At 39.5% G+C, this 22325-nt stretch overlaps 1 protein-coding gene across 7 annotated transcripts in view; it reads right to left on the bottom strand.

Moving 5' to 3' along the window:
* The window catches only part of nrxn2b (neurexin 2b), an 811562-nt gene that overhangs the window by 598383 nt on the left and 190854 nt on the right, over positions 1–22325 (bottom strand). For 6 of the 7 annotated variants that reach the window (XM_028038131.1, XM_028038134.1, XM_028038128.1 and 3 more), the window contains exon 4: positions 18855–18884. The exons of the other annotated variant lie outside the window; for it this stretch is intronic. In XM_028038131.1, the coding sequence (XP_027893932.1) occupies positions 18855–18884 (30 nt within the window). The remainder of the gene's footprint in view (positions 1–18854; positions 18885–22325) is intronic. 7 annotated transcript variants of the gene reach the window in all.

Raw genomic sequence — 22325 nt, forward strand, 5'->3', positions numbered from 1 at the left:
ATGTCTGAATATAGTTCAGGATTTTGTGAGTCCCTTAGAACAATTAGCATGAGTGTAAACATAACTATTTAACATAACAGTGTGTGAGCAAAGGAGTTGCTTCATGGCTCAACTTACCTTACAAGTTGAGCCACGTCCCAAAAAAATTGCTTTACTTTGAAATAAAATGTCTGCCAACAGGAGATTTGGTCCATTGAACAAACTGTCCAAGTTGTTTTAGGTTTGAAGAGTGCCGTCTCTGGAGTTCATTTTAAGCATCGTTCCATTTAGCGGTATTGAGGTCTGGGGTCATGGAGGGTCTTTTATCCAGAGTCTGATGTTTTATCAGCCTGTTAATGCTTTTAGCTGTCAACTTTGAGAAGTCCTAGATGTCTTGCTAATCTTGACATGTCACTGCAGCCTTAAAACAAAACCGAGGTCATAGTTCACAGCAGGTGTGTTATCCTCTCCTCTGAAAGCTTCGTTTTTACTTTAAAAGACACAAAGATAATGGCCAACTATCCTAGCTTCGTCTCAGTCCACAGAATGTTCTCTTCGAAACTTTGGAGCTTGTCAACATGCATTTTGGTGGTTGACAGTCTCTTTGCATTTTGCCTGTCAACAGTGACGCTCCCCTGCGGGCCTTCTTCCATGGAGCCTATCAAGGTTCAAGATGCAGCAGCGGTGCGGTCAGAAAGTGACGTTTCCTGACCACGGAGTTCAGCTTGATTGGTTTTCCATGGTTTCTTTTCCTGCCATCTGCTCTATATGTCTCATCAACCTGGAGCTGCTTTTCCTCGTGTGTTGTTGGAGATCGACTCCAGTCACAGAAATAATACTAATAAAGGGAGCGCCTAAACAAAACAATGTAAGTCCAAATCAGTCACACCTTTGTGGAATCAATGTCACCAGTGAGGTAGTAACACTTATTGTGAATCAATTTCACCTGCTGCTATGCAAATGGAACACACAACAGGTGGAAATGAGAGGCAATTAGCCTCGAGCTACTTTCTCTATAAAAGAGCGATTCTGCAGATTTCTCTGGTTGAACTTTTAGTCACTCTCTCATTTTTGTCATTGGTGTCACGCATTGAGGCATCATGAGGCTTTTTTTTATAGCACTCAAGTTTCTCAAGTAGTGCAGCTGATCCAAGATGGAACATCAATGCGATCGATGGTGAGATTTGCTGCATCTCTCAGCACAGTGTCCGGAACATCTACTAAGGTACCGTGATACAGGCCAGTACACCAGGAGACATGGAGGGGCCCGTAGCAGGACTACAACCCAGCAGCAGGACCGCTACTTCCCCCTTCTGAAAGGAGGAACAGGAGGGCCACTGCCAGGGCCCTACAAAATGACCTCCATCCAGCAGGTCACTGATGTGTATTTTGCAACTCAAACTGTCATAAGCTTACTCCATGAGGGCCCAACGTCCACATGCAGGGCCGATGCTTACAGTCCGACACCATGCAGGACGATTGCTGTTTTGCTAGGGAACACCAAAATTGGCAGATTCGCCACTGGCGCCTCGTGCTCTTCACAGATCAAAGCAGGTTCACACTGAGCACATGGAAACACTGGAGAACGTTATGCCGCCTGCAACATCCTCCAGCATGACCCGCTTGGTGGTGGGTCAGTCCTGGTGTGCGGGAGGCATTTCTTTGGATGGACGTACAGCCCTTCATATGCAGCCAGAGGTACCAGGATGAGACCCTCAGACCCATTGTGAGACCACATACTGGTCCAGTGGGCTCTGGGATCTTACTTATACGTGACAATGCCGGGCCTCATGTGGCTGAAGTGCGTCGACAGTTCCTGCAGGACGAAGGTGTTGATATTATGTGTGTTAATAAAGTTTTTCGATGAGAATATTTCATTAATTGAGATCTAGGATGTGATATTTTACTGTTCCCTTTAATTTTATGAGCAGTGTAGATGTTTTCCAATTACCATCAGCTGTGGTTAAAGGAACATAGAGCTTCTTTTTGTAGATGGTGTTGCAGATTTTATTTTGAACATGGATATTAACTTTTTTTTGTAGCTACCTGGCAGCATTCTCTTCCGTTTCCCTGCTCCATGTTTGGTGTAATGTTGTGTTTACGACAAGTGCTGCATCTCAAAGGCGGCGCTAGGGCCAACCAGGAGTTTTGTGCAGCTGAACGGTTGATATGGGAGATTAAGGGATTTCTCAAACACACATGAATGAGTCATTGGAAAAACTCCAAGATTGATTTTGATGACAGAATAACACTAAAACATGATGTGAAGCTCAAAAAAGTAGACTTTACATAATACCGCCCCTTTAAGATATGCCTCACTGTCATATGCAGTGACATCTAAAATCTTCATTACAGATTTTAAAGGAGGAGATTCCAGCCCACACTATGACTCTCTCACTACCAAGAATTTATTGATGGCATGTCTATGTGAAGGTCAAAGGGCAGAAATGTCAGGAACATATCAGATTTAGTGTAGCTTGTGAGTCTTTGTTTGGTTCTATGTTACGAGTGTTGCTAAAATGACTCCAATCATATCTCTATAAATCTTCTCCGGAGGGAATCCTGAACCCATCTCTCTTAAGCATATCAGGGGGGTAAATACATTTATAATGTCATTCTGTGACTGAGCTGAACTGTGATCATTGTATAATAAAGTGGGAGTTCTCGGGGCACATGACGTGACCTGTCAGTTTCTCTAAGTGATGCTGCCAATGACGAGACGTGACTCGCCTGGGAAACGAGTCGCCGACCTCTAATCAATCTTGGACGCGGGGACTGAGACTGTCACACACCTCGCGCTGTCGCTCGCTCCCCCCACAGGGCCGACTGAAGGTCGCAGAGGGCAGCCTCGGTGCGCCGCTGTCCATCAGCATCAGCGTCAAAGTTGTGATTAAGATTTGTGACAGCGGCTACAGATTAATAATCTATCCAGTTCATTTGCAGACACTGTTAATCATAGTGTGATGTGTTTCTAGTGCTTACATTAACTCCTATATACAGTTAAGAGTACATGTGGGAACTAAACCCCAAAATGTACCTGCGCTATATCATACCTCCTTTAGAACTTGATTTTAAACAGGTATTATGTAAAATTTACTTCTTTGAGTTTCACATTATGTTATAAAAAACACACCACGAGTGTTGCCTTGATTATTTGATGCATGTTTGAGAACTCCTTTAAGCTCCTTGGCAACCATTCAGCTGTGCAAAACACCTGGGTGGACCTAGCTCCGCCTTCAGGGATGAAGCTCCTCCTCGGTGCTGCAGCTTCCAAGTTTCTGGCTTCCCAATCAAACACTCAGCTCCTTCGAACTTCTCAGCAGGCCACTGGTAAAAACGTTGATAACAGGTAAATAGAGAAGCGTTTTCATGACGACTTCCTGAAGACAGAGTCTCAGAAAGAGCAGGAGTTTTTTTTAAAGAGACAGAGGCCCAATTTCAAGGCGTTAAATTACAAAGTAAAAATTCTTTTAAATCATGTTTGACATTTATAGCAACTGAAGTGTTATATAGTTTCTTGATCGTGATATAAGATGGCATTATGTGTCTGGAAAACACATAATAGTGCACCGTTAAACAACTATTGGTTTATAGTTAATACATATCCAGTTTATTTGTACTATTATCTCACTATAAAAAGCAGATAAAAAGCCCATGTTTTTTGGTTGAAGAGCATTTGCCTTGTCTTGTCCTCCTGTGTCTCCAGCAGTCTTTGATCTGGACTGACTTCCATAGCTAGTGTGATGAACCAGGTCAAAGAGGTCACAAATTAATTTTAAATGGTCCCAGAGAATGCACTTTAAGGACAATTCATTTTAAACTGCATAAAAAGCAAGGTCATCCACCTAAAAAAGCTACAGCATCTGAATGAAGATTGAATATAAATTCTTTTTTATTAAAAAAAAAAGAATCAAAAAGAATTTCATTCTTTTTTAAATCAAATTCTTTTGATTCAAAAGAATCACAAGAATTTGACTCTTTAGATTCTTTATGTGAGTCAACTGGATGTTATTGTGACCATCTGCCTAAATACCTTCGATAATCAAAGCACACTCCTCTACGGCTACAGTAATCCACAGGGTCAAAGGCCACTTACACCAGAAGAATATGCTTTCCCATCAATAACATGCCAACAGAAAACAATGGTTTAACCTTTGAATCAGTAGGAAAAAGAACAAATTGAAAATGTTAAGGTCACCAAGTGTGTTTTGGTGACTTCTGAACATTCCGTTTTCTGACATCAGTAAAATTTCATATAGTTTTTTCTGAAAGCTGTTTTTTCTTTTTTCTTTTTGACTGAATCAGCTTCGGCCTTTTGTGTTTATGCCATTAGGCTCGCTACTCTCTCAGTGTTTTATTGACAGCTTGCTTTGCAAACTGCAGGTATCTCTGGTTAATGGCTGAGAAAATGTCAAGCTACAGCTAATTTCACAGCGATGACTTAATACACAGTGTGTGCAGGGGTGGGCGTGTGGGGGTGCGCGTGTGTGTACTGTACGGTTGCTGCATATTTATGCGTCGCATTTAGACGTACTCATGCAGCGCTCTGTTTTAGTTATGCAGACAGAGAGAGAGCGTTTTCTTTCAAATTCAGTATAAAGAGATGTTTAGAACTAAGGAAGGCATTGGCCAATAAACTGTTGCCAATGCTGATTAAATTACCAAGGTCAAATGGTGGCAATTCAGTTGACTGATATCAGTGCTTTGTGATGGCCACACTAAAACATTGACTTTGTTGTTCCTAAGCCACTTTGTAACCTATCAGGCTGTTTGCTTAGAGCCATTTGTGTGAAAGCCTCAACTTCCTGGCTGCCGTCTTTCTTCATTGCGTCAATATTTCTATTAGGTTTTCCTGAGTTTTGGTCAAAGCTCATGGTCCGTGCTCCATTATGCGGTCAATAATATTTTAGAATGTTTTTTTATAAACGGGCTACATATTTGACAATATCTAGAAACTGAAAAAGAATCAAACTGCAACTATGTGACAGCAGAAAAACAGGTGGTTGATATGCGAGACTGGCCGCCGGTCAGGAGGACACGAACACCGCAGAGAATCATCATGGCTGCAGTGAAGAGGCTTTAGAGATGGTTGGTGTGACGAAGGCGGGAAACGGAGAGGCAAGACTTCATCCTCTAAAGGAACCTTTCAGAGAGGAGTGTGCCATCAACCTTTTGCATTTTTATTTTTTCCCATTTCTATAACCTTTGAGGTTTTATGTCGTGTGAGTTCACGAAAGTGTCTCAGAACGTGGTGATTTCAACGTTTGCTCTTTAAATGGATTAATTTATTTAGAATTTCATCTTTAAAAGATTGGGAAGATAAAGAAAATGGTGTCTGACTATTTGAAATGGCATATGTGAAATGGCATATTTTCTAAGCTTTTAATTTTCTGAGATTTATTATTATTATGCATATGGCAAATTTTTAGGAGACCCCATATTGTGGGGTCAAGGTTTCCTGCAGGACCTTTGTGATGACAAACTGAAAGAAAGTAATATTCTTGTTTTGACTTGGTCTCTTATTACTGAAATGCAGCTTTCATCTTTGATTCTGTCTGATGGTACCCAACAGAAAATCCTATAAAACTCAACATTTCTAGGACCGTATACTTCCTGTTTCAGATATCAATCTTTATTTGGTTACTGTCTAAAAACAGACAGCATGAAGAACAAAATCTGCTTCATTTCCCACCAGTCCACTTTTGTGTGTGTGTGTGTGTGTGTTTTGCATAGCTCAGATGAAAACAGGACATACCCTGCCCTTAGTGAGCGCCGGCTGAGATGGCTATCTCACCCTGGACCTAGTCTATTACATTTGAGGTCAGATACAGATCAGACTAGATATTCCCCTTCTTTATTTTCTGTTCAGTATCTCCAAGGAGATCTCTGCCGAGAGACTATCTCTAAGGGCTCGGCTTATTTTATTACGAGCGCGCATCAGGCCGGCCTCACCAAAAAGCAGCATGGCTGCTAGCCGCGGCGGGGGAACATCTCTTACACGCAAATTAAATGGTCCACAAGCTAAGCAGGTGCAATTCCAGAGCCAAGAGCCTGGAAATGTTTTCAATTTAGATCTATTAACTTTCTTTTTTTATACTGTATTGTAAACCACGGTTTATTTAGAGCCCCTTAATTACTTTGCCATGGTTGAAACGGCTTCGGGGTAGCTTGTTTAGAGCATTATGTCTGCATCATAGAAATTGCTAAGCCAACAAAAAAAAAAAAAAAGGCCAAGGCATTCCACTTGTATCTACACCCTACACTGCAGATATAGCAATATGAAAGACGTTTTGTCACAATGATTTTTAATTACAATGATACATTCTACAGAGACTCAATTTGAGATGTGTAAATATATATCAAACCTTGAACATCCATGTTTACAAATATTTTTCAGTTGAATTTTGCTGAAAACTAACCTGGACAGTCCTCACATGTCTGACATTTCACAGATACCCCTGTAGAAATAAAAAAAAAAAACACATTTCTACTAATTTGTAACTTTGTAAATTCAGGGTATTATTCCATAATATGATTAAGTTAGTGAATAGTATTAGCTCAAGAGGCTTTCACATACATGCTCTCACAATTTCTAATAGATATGGGCTTGTGTTTTATTAATTTTATAATCTGATATGCTATTTAAAAGTAGTTCAAACTCTATATCTGTCCACACAAACGAACCTCCTGGTGCCTTGTCTAATTCCTAACAGGAAGAAAACTGGAATGTTTGTGAGTTTCTGTCGCCAAGTCCAATTATTATAAGCAGTTTTGGGCTTGTTTTCTTCTAAACTCACTTTCAAATGTAATGCGTCACGGGTCGCGGTCTTTTGGGCTCATTTTTAAACATGAAGTTGCTTATTAGTTTTAGTCAGACAATCCCTGTCCATCATTTCCCGGATGATCCCGCTGTGTCTTTGTTAATGTCAATTTAATATATTTGCTGTGAATGACATCGAGCGAAAAAAACAAAACAAGTGTAAACATTGAGACTAATATGAACAGCGCAATAAATGTGAAAACAGCCACGAATGAACGAATCCGTAAAGTTGTGCAACTAAACGCCATTATAATTATTAATATTAAGATAAACGGGACGTCTGCGTTGTGGAGCCACAGGAGAAGTGCTGTGAGCACAGGGCCATAACGCAGAACCTGGACGCTGGAGAAGGTACGGAACGGGGCTGAGAGGTTCTAAAATCCTACTTAGAGTTTTCCAGAGAATACTGGAACACACAAAAATTACTAATGTTTTTTTTTTGGTTTTACTTTTGTAACCATTAAACAATCTCCCCTTCAGTTCAACCTTAGAAGTTGAGACACATGTTGCCATTATAAAATAACTTGCAAAGAAGTATCGGCAAAGCTAAATGTCATTTTCACAGGTGGCGGAACATTACTGTCAACAGCTGCTGAAAGTAACTAAAAAAGTTACTTTTAATGTAACTTCGTTACTTTCCAAATCAAGTAGTCAGTAATCTAAGTTACTTTTATAAGGAGTAATCAGTAATCTGATCAAAGTCACTTTTTCAAATTAACTATGCCATCACTGGCGCTACACTGCCCCCTAAGGGCTTGGCATGTTTCAAACAATGCTCAGGGGGAGAATTTGAAAACTGCAGCTCAGAGGAGGAGCTTTGCCTCGAAGGCGGAGCTACAGCCACCCAGGCGTTTTGGACAGCCGAATGGTTGCCATGGGAGATTAAAGGACTTCTCAAACATGCATGAAAGAATTAAGTCAACACTTAATGTATGTTGTTGATGAGGGATCAACTAGGGCTGAAACAATTCCTCGATTGATTCGAGTACCTTGATTATTAAAATTCCTCAAGGAAAATTAGTCTGCCTCAAAGCTTAGTTAATTTATGTTTTGTTATTTAGCGCACTGTGTTCAATATCAGCGTTGCACAGTGCTCTCACTTCTGCCTGAGTTGATGAAAGCTAGCAGCATTTTCAAGTTTGCTCTGGGAGGATTTTATTGATTCATGATAATGTCCAGGCTTTTATTGTTTTTCGGGGGACCAATTCTTAAAATAACTGCTGTTATGCTTGAGGTACGGCTCCTCCTGGAGCTGCTGCCTGGTGGCCGATGTTCAGAGCGAGGAAGAGCGCTGAAGGTGTATTTATACAGGTGAGCGGATAGACTGAACACGGTGGGAGGCTGTTGTGTAGTTGATACTTAGTGTAAATATTACTTATAGTGTAAATATATCTTTATGGACAAACCAGAATTTCATATCATCCTGGTCTCAACAAAAGGGTGGCGGAGTGCATGGTGGTGGTACAGAGCTGGTAGATGAGTTTCTGTGACAAACTAAGGAGCCAATTTCCGTCGCTAACATGAACAGAAACGCTATAGATGTTTGGGCCAGGTGAGAGTTCATCTATTAAATTGACTGGAGATGAATACATAAACGAAAAGCTGGAGTATACACTTGTTCTTTTTTAAATATAAGCATATTTGTGAGCATGCCTCTATTAAATTGAATATAATTTCAGATTTTTGTACAACTTTTCTTCAGGTTAACTTAGAAAGTGAGCTATTATTATTACAGGTTAATTTCCTAAACTACAGAAAAGTTATTGTTAGGGAAGTTCAAATATGAACAATTGGACTGATGTTGGTATTTGATAGTAACACTGCTGTTATGTTAGATTTACCAATGTTTTATTTTTATTTTTTTTATCAGATTACTCAGTTAATCGCAAGAATAATCGATCAATTACTCGATTGCTAAAATATTCGTTTACACCAGCCCTACGAACAACATTAGTCGATTTTACATAATACCGCCCCTTTAAAACATCTCAAAATGTGAACATGTTGAGCTGAAAATGTTTATTTCGAACATGATAGGAGCATTAAATCACACACATGAACAAGGAATGCAAAAATATTTTTGTACAATAATCTTAACATGCTCAAAAATTAGTAGGAAGAAGTAAGAAACGTATCAAATCTTACCCTATAAACTCACAATATTTTCAAATGGACCCCCATTATTTAAAAAAAAAATATATATATATATATATATATATATACACTAAAACAATTTAATTTAATCTTTACTAGATTTTCAGGGTAAAAAAAATTGTTCATACATGTCACTTGCAAACTAATTCTAGTATAGTAATCATGTCCATCATGAATGTGATAAACTTTCTCTCCAGAAAAAAGTGTTTATTGCTTTTGTATTTGAAAGTTTTTCACTTGAGAATAACGTGAAACTAAATGTGACAAGCTTCTGTGAAAGAGTGCAGCCCCAGTGTGCTAGTCTGGAAACATTATTATTTATTTTTTTTTATAGACGGGGAGATAAGGATCAGACCTCAGGAAGATAGGAACCTAAGCCTGGGGTTTGTCCTCCTTCAGTCTGTGAAGGACAGCTGATATTGATTCTGCTGGCCTGATTATGTGGCAGCGTACAGTAAGATTTATAGAACTGACCAAGACCCGTTTCAAAATTTTACTTCCACAACACAGAGATTTATGAAAAAGTGAATAATCTCTAAATCCTCGGGCCAAACTAACAACGTTGTTGAAATATTGTCTTTAAACACGGAGGAGCGCTGCATTGATTTCATTTCTCCTGTCGGTTGTTTGGCCAAGCCGTGTTGTTCAGCCGAAAGGTCAAATTTACAGAAACGCCCCAGTTAATAAGAAATATTGCTCAGTTCACCGAAGAATGAACTCGTTCACTTTCTACGGCTGGGAAAAGAAGTGCTGAACACCTGAACGTTTTTCTGGGTTTTAATATCTCTAATGGGACGACTGCCAGGAAATTCACAGCGTCTGTTTCCCTCACGCCAAAGTGAACCAAACATGCGAGAAGAAATGTGTGCAATACTTTTTGTCACCTGAAGAGCCCAGATTTCAAATAGTCTAATTCCTAATATTTATTTTATTTATTTTAGGATGAAATGACTACAAATGTTTTTTTTTAAAAATTAATAATTTAATGAAAAATGCTTTAGAAAACAAGACAAATTGGATAATTGGGTGAAAATCAATTAGCATTTGTCTAAAATAAAACCCAGAACCTGTTTAAGCATTATAGTGATTTTCTTTTTCTTCAGTTTTTAGATATTTGTTAGTGATCAGTGTTTCGTTTGTACAGTACTTTGGCCAACCTGCTGATTTTAAAGTGCTTTATATATGAATTGGATTTGGAAAAACTAAAGTCAGACCAATTACATTAAATGATCTGAAATGTTAATTTGGTAACAATATGTGTAAGATGTCTAAGAGAAAAACATAAATTGGCAACGTATTACATTCCTGCTCCTCTTCATGTCCTGACTGTATCTCCATTTAAAATAAAAGTTAATCTCTTACTTTGTATAGTTAGAATAAACTCAGTTTAAAAAAAAAATCTTATTTACCAGGTCAAATGGAAGAGAATTACTTCTCATTTTTTAAAAAGATTTTCTCCAACTTATCCCAGTGGTTAGGGTCAGCTGACAAACGTTTGGAATGAGTTTGGGGATAAAGTTACTGGAGCAAAAAGTGCAGCGATTCCTGGAGAGGTCGAGAAGCGTGTGAAGGCAGGGAGGAGTTTTTGCCAATGATCGTCTGAGAAACAAACTGAAATAAAATGCAGCGTCCTGTGGGAATGGAGTGATGGCCGGCTGACAGGCGAGTGCAGATTACAGTGTGACCGCCAGGGGCAAAACAGACTGCAGTATAATAGGTGACGTCCGATTCCTGTGGATGTTGTCACTGTAATCTAAAACAGACGGTTTTACCGTTGTGTAGGTTAAGGGCGAAAAATGACTTGTGATAATACAAAAATGTATTATTGATGGGATTTTACAAAGTACTGAATTAATGTGTCATAGGACAGTAACTAGGTCTTTAAATGAACTGATAAGTTTTAATGCCGCATCATTCAGAATGGACATGAAGAGGACACAGTGTGAGGTAAGTGATGGTTAGAAATCATTTGTCTGGTTTGACGTTTGTTTCATAAAAGATTGGAGAAGACATGTTGAAAACTATATTGTAAGAAACTCAATGGAGCTGTAAGGATTTGACAAGAGTGTACAGAACAGTGTTATCAGCATAGAAAGGATTCAAATTTCAGATTGGGTTGACCTAGCATAGATCCCTGAGCAACGCCCCAAAGTCAACATCATAGGGTCAGACTGGACAGCGAAAGCCTCCAATGACCAAAGCTGGAACATTAAAACACACTATCCATTTCTTTTAAAGAACAATTATTTTAAGCAGGCTCATTAAGATGTTATTGTCAACGTCAGCCAGAATGCTAAATAAAACCAAATATTATTCTGTAGTGATGGCACATATAATGTCACAAACACTTTAGGTCAGGAGTGTCCAACTCCACTCCTTCAGATTTAAGATGTGTCCTTGATCAGACACATCTGACTTAAATATCTAGAACCTCTCCACAGAGATCTGGCAACAAACCAATTTGTTTCAGCTGTGTGACCCAGGGTGACCTTTAAACCATGTTATACATGTTGAACACAGTGTTAATGCCAGACTGTGAATACAACTGCTTTGGGTATTTCTGCAATATAGCCAACGGCTGGCTCTGAAGCCAAACTGCATACGGCTAAGACTATTGTAATATTCTCTGGAGCGGCTTCATTGTTTATTAACTAATTTTGTAAGAGGTATGGCTAAATAGAGGCAGGCCCGGGTCTGTATTGGTTTAATATGCCATATCACTAAAACGCAGGTTGACAGCCACAGATTTCCAATCATGGGGTAAATCATAAGTTTGTAGGGAGAGGTTAAGTAGATTAGTGACAGGTGTGATGTTATTTACTGCTAACCTCAGAAAGAAAGCATCTAGAACAGAGGTCTCCAACCCTGGACCTTGAGATTTACTCTCCTGCAGGTTTTGGATACATTCCTGCTCCATCACAGGTGAATCAAATAAATGACTCATTATCAGACCTTTCCCAAGCTTGATGGTTTGCTGAAGAGCTAATCCAATCATTTGATTTGACGGTGATGCATCTACATCCTGCAGGACACTAGATCTTGAGGTCCAGGGTTGGAAACCTCTGATCCTGAGAATCTGAACCAGGATTCAAACTTGAGCAACTCCTCAAGCACCGGCAGTAGCTAAAAAGAGAAGTGAGAGTTGCTTGTAGGGAGGGCATTGCTATGCAGAGTTGACTCACTCACCTGACAGCAGCAGCAGATATAGCAGTAGCAAAACCATGTTAAAATTGAATGAAGTGTTTGGTGAGATGATTCACCCTGGCAATTTCATCTCAAAATTGAATGTCTGTAGATTTTTATTGGATTTGTGTTACCAGGGTAACGACTTTTTAAAAAATACGATGAAGCAGCTTTAGCAGCAGGACTGAGATTTATTTTATGCCGTTGAACTGTTGACAAATCATGTAGGAAGGTCTGCTCATTTTGTGGTCGTTTGTTGCTGTTAAATTTAAAGACATTTTTGTATTTTGGTCGAGTTTAAAAATGAGGGGAGAAACAAACGTCATCAAGGTCCGGTCCCCACAAAGACTGCAAAGATCATGTGGGCACAACAACTTCCCTGTAGGCGAGCTCTCATGTCCACACAGCCACACGGTCGCAAAGTTCTCAATCCAATTCTTTTCTGAATAAAATATTAAAAGTATGTTCTTGAACAACGCAGTACCCATTTTTAGGTTAGAGCAGGGTGTCTTGAAATCCAGTCCTCAGGGGACGGTGTCCGGCAACTTTTAAATGTTTCTCTGAGCCGAGTAACGAGGTCGTTAGCAGGACTCTGGGGGACATGGCTGCATGCCGAGGAAGCGGTTCAGAAAACTGACTCTGGTGTTTTGTACCAATAAGGCTACAATCAGTGTGAACGGTTAATGACCCCAAAGTGACCTGTTTGCGCAGAAGAAGAACTTGGCAGTGCACTGTTTACGGGAGTAACAATGGACGCCGCTGCTTATGGATCGACTTTAAAGTTCTCCAGAGATGACAGTACTGTCACGAGATCATAACATGAAGGACGTTAATAAAAGAAAGCACAACCAATAGTGCAGTCACTGCTTTTGTAGCGTAATGACTGCAGCTTCTGTTTGGATGCGCAGTCAGAGCATCCAAACAGGATTATGACATGATGCACTTCACTGACAAAACGCATTTCAGAATTTTGATCATTATAATTTTCAACCATTGTTTAAATCTGGATTGATCACATCTGGCTTCTTCTGGGGCGGGATTGTGACGCACGTTGATGATGAAAAAGTTGGTTCAAACGTGACATGGAGAAATGATACGTATCCAATTCAGTACCACAAATAAGAGGCACAGATCAGATTTATTTAGGGGTAAAAGGATCGGAATTAGGCCGTGATAAAGTTGGATACAGGTCGCATATGGGGAAAAAAAAAAGATTTGGGTCGGATTTGCTTGCTGTGTTAGCGTAGCATAAAAACTGGACCTTGAAGGCCAGATTTAAAGACCCCATCCTATAGAGAGTACTACTCTACAAGGTTTTCGCTCTGTTGGTGCAAATAGCTTAAAAATCCCTACACATTTATTTTGGGGCAAAGTAAAAAGTTTCAGGCATGTGTCTTTTATATCCTTAAAAGAAGCCACATCTTCGGCCATTTGGACCACAGTGTGTGGACATTTTAAATCTATACGCTGCAACTGGATATAATTTTAAAGGACATTTTCGAGGATTGATGTTAGTAATGTATTGAAATGTATTTTAGGTGGGATACGTTTGAACTGGTCAGGATAGGGAGGGGGCTAACCAGAAGCCTTAGAGGGAAAACAAAAGGCAAGACCCTGTTCTGTTTTTATGGCTCCCATGTCAAAGCGCTTCAGATCCCATCACCCTGAAGCTGAAGGATCCAGTTTGATGATCAGACTCCATTACCAGATTGTCCTGCTCAAGTCCCTCTGAGGTTTCCCATCACCTTCAACCCCAGGCAGGGACATCGGTCTGGACAAACTGCTGGTCCATGATGGTTTTTAGCAGCTTTCTTGATGGAAGACCTATACTGAGCTGCTGCTGTGGGCCAGGAGAGAAGACCAAGTCTGAGCTGAACTGTGTGCTGCCCGGTGAGGTTCATGCAAATCGCCAACATTTCTAAAATCTGACATGTTTTTGTCCACTAAGGAGAAAGGCTAAACATTTATTATCAAATCTGATATACACGCCCACACACAAATGAGACTAAATCATAGTTGATGCTAATTACTTGACACTATCAGACTGATAATCTCAGTGAAGTGTATTTTGCATTTATGAAATTCCAAAATTATATTAATCCTGTAATTTAATTTAATCTTCTATGGCAGTGTTATTCAAAATGGGGGAAGTATGGGAGGCTTCAGAAAGCAGGAGGGAAGATGAGAAAAAAATGCAAAAATGTAATCTAATCTTACTCTTTTTTTAAAAAATAAATTCTAATTTGTTTCTTACGCTTTATTATAAAACTATAAGCTGGAATAATTTATTGACATGTTTGCCCTGCGCATCTTTCTGATTGGCTGCCTGTCCAACTTATCAAGCTGCCTTGCTCCTCAAGCACAAACGTTTATGAGGTCCGGAACTCCTGTTCCAAGGAATTACAAAAGGTCATTTTTGAAATTTCTCATTAAAAGGTCAAAAAATGTTTTACCAAACTAAAGTTTTATTATTTTACACAGTACCAGCTTCTCTTTGCTATCTTTCAAAAAGTTATTGATAAAAGTTTTAGATCCTGCTTCCTGCCCAGACACACACACACACGTGTGTATAAATATATACGTATATATATATATATAACAGAAGAAGCAACAAAAAATCAAGAGTTTGCCCTTGAAGTGTAAAATCTAAAGAATGCCTCATGTTGGATTTAGAGCAATGCTAGAGGGAAAACACGATGGATAAATGCTGGTGTCGTGTCAGATTTCCTGCTGTTCTAGTGTTTTCCTTTCTTTTTTTCCAGTTTTTGCTTTTCTCTCTTTAAGCATGTGGGCTTTGATGAACAGGCGGCTCAGTTTGGAGTGGATCCCAGAATGCATACCTGATAAAGTTCATCTGAGGAAGGTTTATGGAAATGTTAACGAGACAAAAAAACAAAAAAGAAAAAAGAGGCAGTATAAAGATAACAGGATTACGCTTAGAAAACATCTGCTTAGAGTTTTCAATGCCTTCTTTTTTTAGTTGCTAAGCCACACAAAAGCTACGGAAGCGTTTAACTGCCCGAGCGCCAAAATAAATTTGGGTTGAGCATCTCGTTTAAACGAGAAAACTTTTCTCCTTGTAGGGAGACGCAAAACTCGTTTAAACGAGGAAAAGTTCCTCGTTTTAACAAGATTTTAAAAACACATTATAACGGCGTCTATATCTCATTAAAACCAAAACATCTTTTAAATATGGAAGGTCGTAACAGTAAAAAAGCTACAGCTCTGGGGATTTGTATGGCGCAGAGGAACCCGGGTGAGGAGGAGAGTCGTAGCGAGCCCCTCTGTGCTCGTGTTGTGTTGTTTTTATATCTTATCTTTATAAAATGACATAAAACTCATCTTGGTATAATGAGAAACTCTCGTTTTAACGAGTTTCGCGTCTTGTTTTAACAAGAAACTTATTTGTGATAATGAAAAAAATCGAGAGAAAAAAAGCCATGATTTTTTTGGTGTGTGGCAGATTAAAATAATTTTGCCAAAACTTCATTCTGATTTAGTGAATTATTGGTAAACACACAGATACGTACCGTGTTCATTTGTTGTGCTATTTTAGTCGTTGATCTGGGAGTTTGTAGATACATATTGAGACGGAAATTGGTAATTATAGGGACAGTGTGGCTGTAGCTGATTAGCAAAAGAACCAAAGAAGAGAAAAAGAAAAAAAAACAATTCCCAAACAAATAGAACTTCTCCATCAGAATGTCATGATGTATTTTATGGCTCCTTTTATTTCTCTTTATGATAATGTACAATATTTAGATTTTATTTTTTTCCATCCTTGCTAGCGTCGAAATATGCCTCAGATTTAAGAAGCTAACTCAGACCTGCCCCCTAGTGGACAGAGTGCCTTACAGATTGATAAACACATTGAAAACAGTGAAGCTTGACAGCATTAGAATGAAGCAGACTTGTTTCTGCCTGTGGAGATAAATACCACATTTTAAGAGATAGAGAAATGTAATTTATGATTTATTGTTGCAATATTTTTAGTCAACTTAGTAGCAGCATGGATTATGTGTGGTGTATATGGCATCTCTGAGTTTCGATGCTCAGGTCCCAGACTTTTTAAATGTCTCCAAAAAGTGTCTGGCTGATTTCTAATTTACACTTTTGTCGCAATTTTCCACTTCTGACACCCAAATTATCAGGAGGGCTCTTAAAGTGGCAGTATCATGTAAAATCGACTTTATGAGCTGTACTTTATGTTATATTGTTATTCCCTTATCAATAACATACCTTAAGTGTTGCCTTCATTCTTTCATGTATGTTTGAGAAATCCTTTAATGTCCATGGCAACCATTCTGCTGTACATAATGCCTGGGTGGACCAAGCCCCGCCTCCTTAAAGCTGCAGTTTCCTACTTCTCAGTGCAACGCTGGTAAAAACGTTAAAGGGTTAATAGAGGAGCCATGTTGTGATGACTTCTTAAAGGCGGAGTTTCAGAAAGAGCAGGAATTTTTCAAGAGACAGAGTCCCAATTTAAAGGCATTAAATTATGAAGTCATATATGATATACAGTATATCTATATATATATAGATATATATTTATATAACTGAAGTCAACAGATTTTATTGTTGCGTCAACTATGACTGCGCACCAATACAGTCCCTGAACTATCGCCAGAGCGTCTTCCCGGTCGGCCATGTTTGTTTACTCTGAACTCACGTTTGGTTTCGAGACGTTTTGAGAATTTTCCCATCTTACATCTGAATGTTGGTGAATGAAATCGGTTCATATGTGATGTTTTGCTCGACACCTCCCAATGTATGACTAAACCTGTTAAAGCTAAGATTTTTTATCCTTCTTCAAACCATGTTGTCTTTGGTCTCAGGTTTTGAAAATCTGCTGACAATTTTAGAATCTTGTCATGTGAACCAGACTTTAGAGTAACGGTTTGCAAACGTTGTCTCATTGACCAGAATTGCTAAGTCAATCTTGGGCAAAATTATGGTCAAGTTTTTTTTGGGTTTTTTTGGGGGGGGGGAGCCGGGGTTGTTTGTTCTTTTTCTTGGAAGAGAAGCTTCATTGTAAATCCAAAACTTCAGGATTGTGCATGTTGCTGTATTAGAAAAAGTCATCTAGTTTTGGATTTATTTTGGGCTCGATTGAATACATTTATTTTCAGTTATGGGAACAGGACTTTGGTCATTCTCTTTCAAAATGGCTGCTGTATCTAACCAGGTTTAATAAATTGAATAAAAGCTGATTCGGGTGCAGCAAGGGCTGCTTTTCAGTAACGTCTGTGGATAAACGTGACTGCATGTATTATTGAAGTTTTAAAAAGATGAATACATTGTGTCGTACTTAACATTCTCCATAGTAAGAAAGTGATGTCAGTAATAATTTTACCCTCATTAAAATGCATCAACCTCCTGTGCTACATGGGGCAGATCTGTATCATTGTTGAATTGCAGTTGGGGGGCTGCAGAAAATCAGCCCAAGGGCCACAAATGGCCCCCCGGCAACACTTTGGACACACCTGGATTAGAGGGTGATCAAACTGTGTTGGGTAAAGTTTCTTTGTAAACCACTTGAAGGAAAAGCAAATGTATAAAAGCTTTGATTGTTATAGGAGGTTGAAATAATAAAAATGATTTTAAAAAAAAAGACAATTAAATAAAAAGTAGAGCAGCTTTTTTCCCCCTTACTTTTGTGTGACATGGTTCATAATGAAAGGAGAGGCACCTCTTTCTATTGCAGTAAAGGTCAAAACATTCATTGCACATGTTCACTTTCCTCTCGTGAACTTTGCTTTAACACCACATTCAATAAGCCGGATCGGCCAGAGGCTGAAAAAGGGCAGGAAATAAAAGCACATCAGTGGGGGGGGGGACCTTGCCGAGTCATTTAAAACCAATTCTGTCAACCTGTAAAAAAACAGAAAGAAAAAAAGGGAAATCTGTAACAAAAGAGGATGTGTAGCAGACATTTAACAGCTGTTGTGTCACACATAGAAAAACATCAGTAGAAGTCTGTGTTCATGTCAAAGCATTTCCCATGAAAACCAACGTTCAAAACGTGATCCCAGTTCATCTTGGTCACAGTCAGCCCATCGAGGAAAATATACAAAATCATTGCCAAACAATGGGAATGTCAGCAGAGTGGTGATGAGAAACTCTGCACATTCGACAACACTTTCACCTCGAAGTGTTAGTGAATGGAAGCTGGAAGGCATTTCGCTGTTAAAACATTGACCAACAAACACATTTCCAATAGAATCAGAAGATTTTCAGGTTAGGTTTTTTTTTTTTTGATTAAGCCCAAGCACAAAGGGATAGCAGAAAAGTGTTACCTTCAGCCCCCGAAGTCAGGCCGGCGGGGTCATAGGTGGTCAGTGTTGAAGTCCAGGACGTGAGCCATAGGACAGGACAAGGGGTGGAACACACATTGGCGGAGGTCACAGAAAAAACACAAAGATAATGGCAGCAAGGGAGAGGAAGGAGGCACAAACAAAAGGGGGGAGGTTGGGGCGGGGAACGAGGGAAAGTTAAAGAGGACATGGACGAGAAGAAGATGAAAAGGATTAAACAGAGCAGGGGATTTGGGAGAAAAATGGAAGGATACGCCAGAGAGGGAAGGTGGAAAGCAGAGGAGGAATTTGTGAGGGAGAACAGTAGCTTTGGGAGCGTAGAGGCCGAGTCAATTCCTCTTAAAAAAAAGGCAAAAAAAGAAAACGAACCAAAAAAGGGGGAAAAAAAACGAATAAACCCATACCTTGGTCGTTTAACGTCAGGTGCGCCAGACCTTGAGGGGGAAAAAACAGAAAAAAGGAACACAAAGGAAGAAAAAGAAGGTCATAAAAGGCACGGGAAGGAAAAAAAGCATTGTCACAACGTTGGACTGCAGTTTGTGACAGACATCCTGGGGCAGACTTGGATGTCAGAGTTTAAAAGTAAAAAGAAAAAAGTACAACAAAAAAGCTCAAACAAGAACAAAAAATACAAGAAAGAGTGAAAGATAGAGAGATAGAGAGCGAATAACAACAGAAAACAAGCAAACACTTCTTGAGTGAGGTGTGAGGGGGTCTGGAAAACAAAAAAAAAAAAGCATTTTCATTTGGCGCAACCGCCGAAGGCTATTGCTCACACAAATGCTTTTTTTTTTTTTTCCACTGAAGTACTTATGGAACACACAGAGAACTGTTTGGCAGAAAAACAAGCTTGGATCTGATTGGCTATCTCCAACGCTCCTCAAATCACAAAGCAAGAACCCGAGCCGACTTGCAGAGAAGACACGACGCCCTTTCAGAGGCTTCCAGACCCGTCAAGCTTTTCCACCTCAGTCACGTTTCACCTGCCAACCTCAAACCGGTGCCGTTTTGATGAGAGCACTGGAAAAACGCAAAAAGGAGGTTTGGCCTGGTTTCGAGTGCAAATATCTTGGTGCACTTGAATTAAGACAAAACTAACTTTGCAGTAACTTTTCAGGAAGAAATTGTTTTGAGCCAATATTGCTTAAATTTGGATGAAAAAGTTCTAGTTCCACGGACATATTATTTCACTTATAATGAGACATTTTTCCCCAAATTCTAAGTTATATAATCTGCCAGTGGAACTAGAACTTTTCCACCAATATTAAGGAATTATTGACGTAAAACAAGCTTAATGACAAGTTACTTTTGAGCTAATTTTGTCTCAATTCAAGTGTAATACGGCAGCATTGGAAAAATGTAAAATTTCAACTGTTAATTTTCTGTCTTCAACTGCCTTGTTACTAAAATGTGCTACATAAGAAAACATGACCAAAAGACTGATATTTCTGCAAGAAACTAGACAAAAATACTTGGCAAAATTTTGTGATTTTGCAGTGTGTGATTGACCAACACAAAGTTGAACATAACAAACAGAAAAGGTTTGAGTTTTGTTGATGAATAAAGCCGTTTTACAACAAAGTGGTTTAGATCAATTCTAACACGTTGGCGCATTAGAATCAACGTACAGACCTACATCCAATGGAAAAACTGCAGCACGAAATAAAAACGTCCTTTCAAAGTCAATTTCCATCCAGCTGTGTCATTTTTGGGAAAAGAAAAGTGGCCCAAAAAAAATTCTGTTTTGCTTTTTTTTGGACGTTAAAACCGGGTGCAGACATCAAAACATCCCCAGCTGTGATCTGAGTGGAAGACGACTCTCCGAAGCGTCGACTCACAGCGGCTGGATGCAGTTTGTTTCGAAACATACTTTTCAGATTTTGATGTGGTAAAAACCCAGGAAATCATGCGTCGGTCTCTTTCCGCTTTGCCATTATGCGCCGCCTTCTGTCGGTCTATCCCACAAAATCCCTGTAAAAACACACTGAAGTGTGTGCTCAAACCGTGACGTGTGGAAACGTTTGAAGGGGAATGAATCATTTTTTGAAGGCACGCCAAGAACTTGAAACGACACGAAACGGATCAAATGGCGTCGGCACAACCGCAGCATCACAACGTCGCCATAGAAACCTCATACTGATGGACGGCTACTTTACACAAACTGTGCAAGACATGCAGCTACATTTATTGAAAACACAGAAATCTTGCGGTCATAACTGGATAAATATATGAAGGTGGGATGGGGGGTAAGCCCAAACCACAGAGCAAACCTGGTAGAAACTGCAGGTCTCTATGCTGAGAAACACTGATCTTTAACTGAATGTAGACAGAAGAAACATGCTGGCTGATGAACGCTCTGCTGCCAGACTGTTTCACTTCAGCTTCTAGCTGCCAAGTATTTCAGTGTCTATGTTTCTGTCAAATTTATCCAAGCTTCTAAGGACACAGAAACATTAAATACCAAAGTGATGTGTGATCTGTCTCTCTCACATATCTACTGTATCTGTTTCTGTCTGTCTTTTTCTGACTCTATCTCTATTTGTCTATCTCTGTCTCTATCTTTGTTTCTATCTTTATCTCTTTGTCTCCATCTCTTCATCTTTTTCACCATCTCTTTCTGTGTTTATGTGTCTGTCTCCATCTATCTTTCTCTGTCTGTCCATCTGTCTGTTTCTGTCTGTATTTCGATCCGTTTCTGTTTGTGTCTTTACATCTATCTCCATATCTGTTTCTTTGTGTATACCTGTGTCTCTGTCTGCTGTTTGTTTATCCCTCTTATCCATCAGTCTATACATCTGTGTCTCCATATCTGTCTCTGTTTCTTGTTATTAATTTATTTCCAATATCTGTCTATATGTTTGTCTGTCTGATTCTGTCTAGACGTCTGTTTCTGTTTATGTCCGTCTCCCATATCTGTCCATCCGTTTGTTTCTGTCCATCTGTCCCTGCCTGCCTGCTTCTCTTTCTTTGTTTGTTTCATTATAAGTCTGTCTTTCCCCCCCATTTCTATCTATGAGGCTGTATTCATGAACTCATACAGCAGCATGTATTTTGTGAACAGAGTCCTTCGAGAAAACACTTGGAGGAGCAGAAAAATTAAACCCTGTGGCCTAAAGCGGAGAACATTCCCAACTAAAAAGAAATTGGATTTATCCTCAGGCAGCAGCAGGACATAAAACGGCTTTACAGGTCACAAACAAGGAGACTGTAAAGGTCAAATCTTTTTCGAGCCGGCCTGTCTTTCGGTGATCGATAGCACCTCAAACACAAAGCTTCCGGCGGCCTGAGCAAACAATCAAATGTCAGCAACAATTCAGTGTCAAACGGCGGCGTTTTGGCACTGTATGAAGAACAGGAGCGGCCCAAACAGGAGCCATGCAGAGACAACAACTCAGCTAATGGTGATCTAAAAGGCAGTTCAGGTTTTTACTCAATACTGCCTTATTTTTAGTCTTCTAAGGGGCCAAAGACGACATAAAGGCCTGTCGATAGATTAACGACATATCTATGTTCTAACTCTGCTCTAAAAACCAGGACTTTATAAACGTCTGATGAAGATCTAGCAGTTGTAAAATAAAGAAAAAACTTCATAAGATCTGAGGAAGTACAAAAAAAGTTTTTGCTTTCCTGAGCAGACTCGGGTTCCAGCCGACGACCGACTGACTGGATGGTTCTAAACGTTTTTCCAAACATTAACCGCGTGTAAACAAAGACCAAAATACAACAACCGATTATAGAATTCTAATTTTGCTAACGCATAGCTACCCACAACCTAGCCTAGCATGTCGGACTAAAGAGACTTAAATGACTACAAGATATTCCTGCTGTTCTTTATATAATGCATCCTGTGATCCAGGGCTAGAGGAAATGTGCAT

Source organism: Xiphophorus couchianus, chromosome 14, assembly GCF_001444195.1.
Source record: "Xiphophorus couchianus chromosome 14, X_couchianus-1.0, whole genome shotgun sequence".
Lineage (NCBI taxonomy): Eukaryota > Metazoa > Chordata > Actinopteri > Cyprinodontiformes > Poeciliidae > Xiphophorus > Xiphophorus couchianus.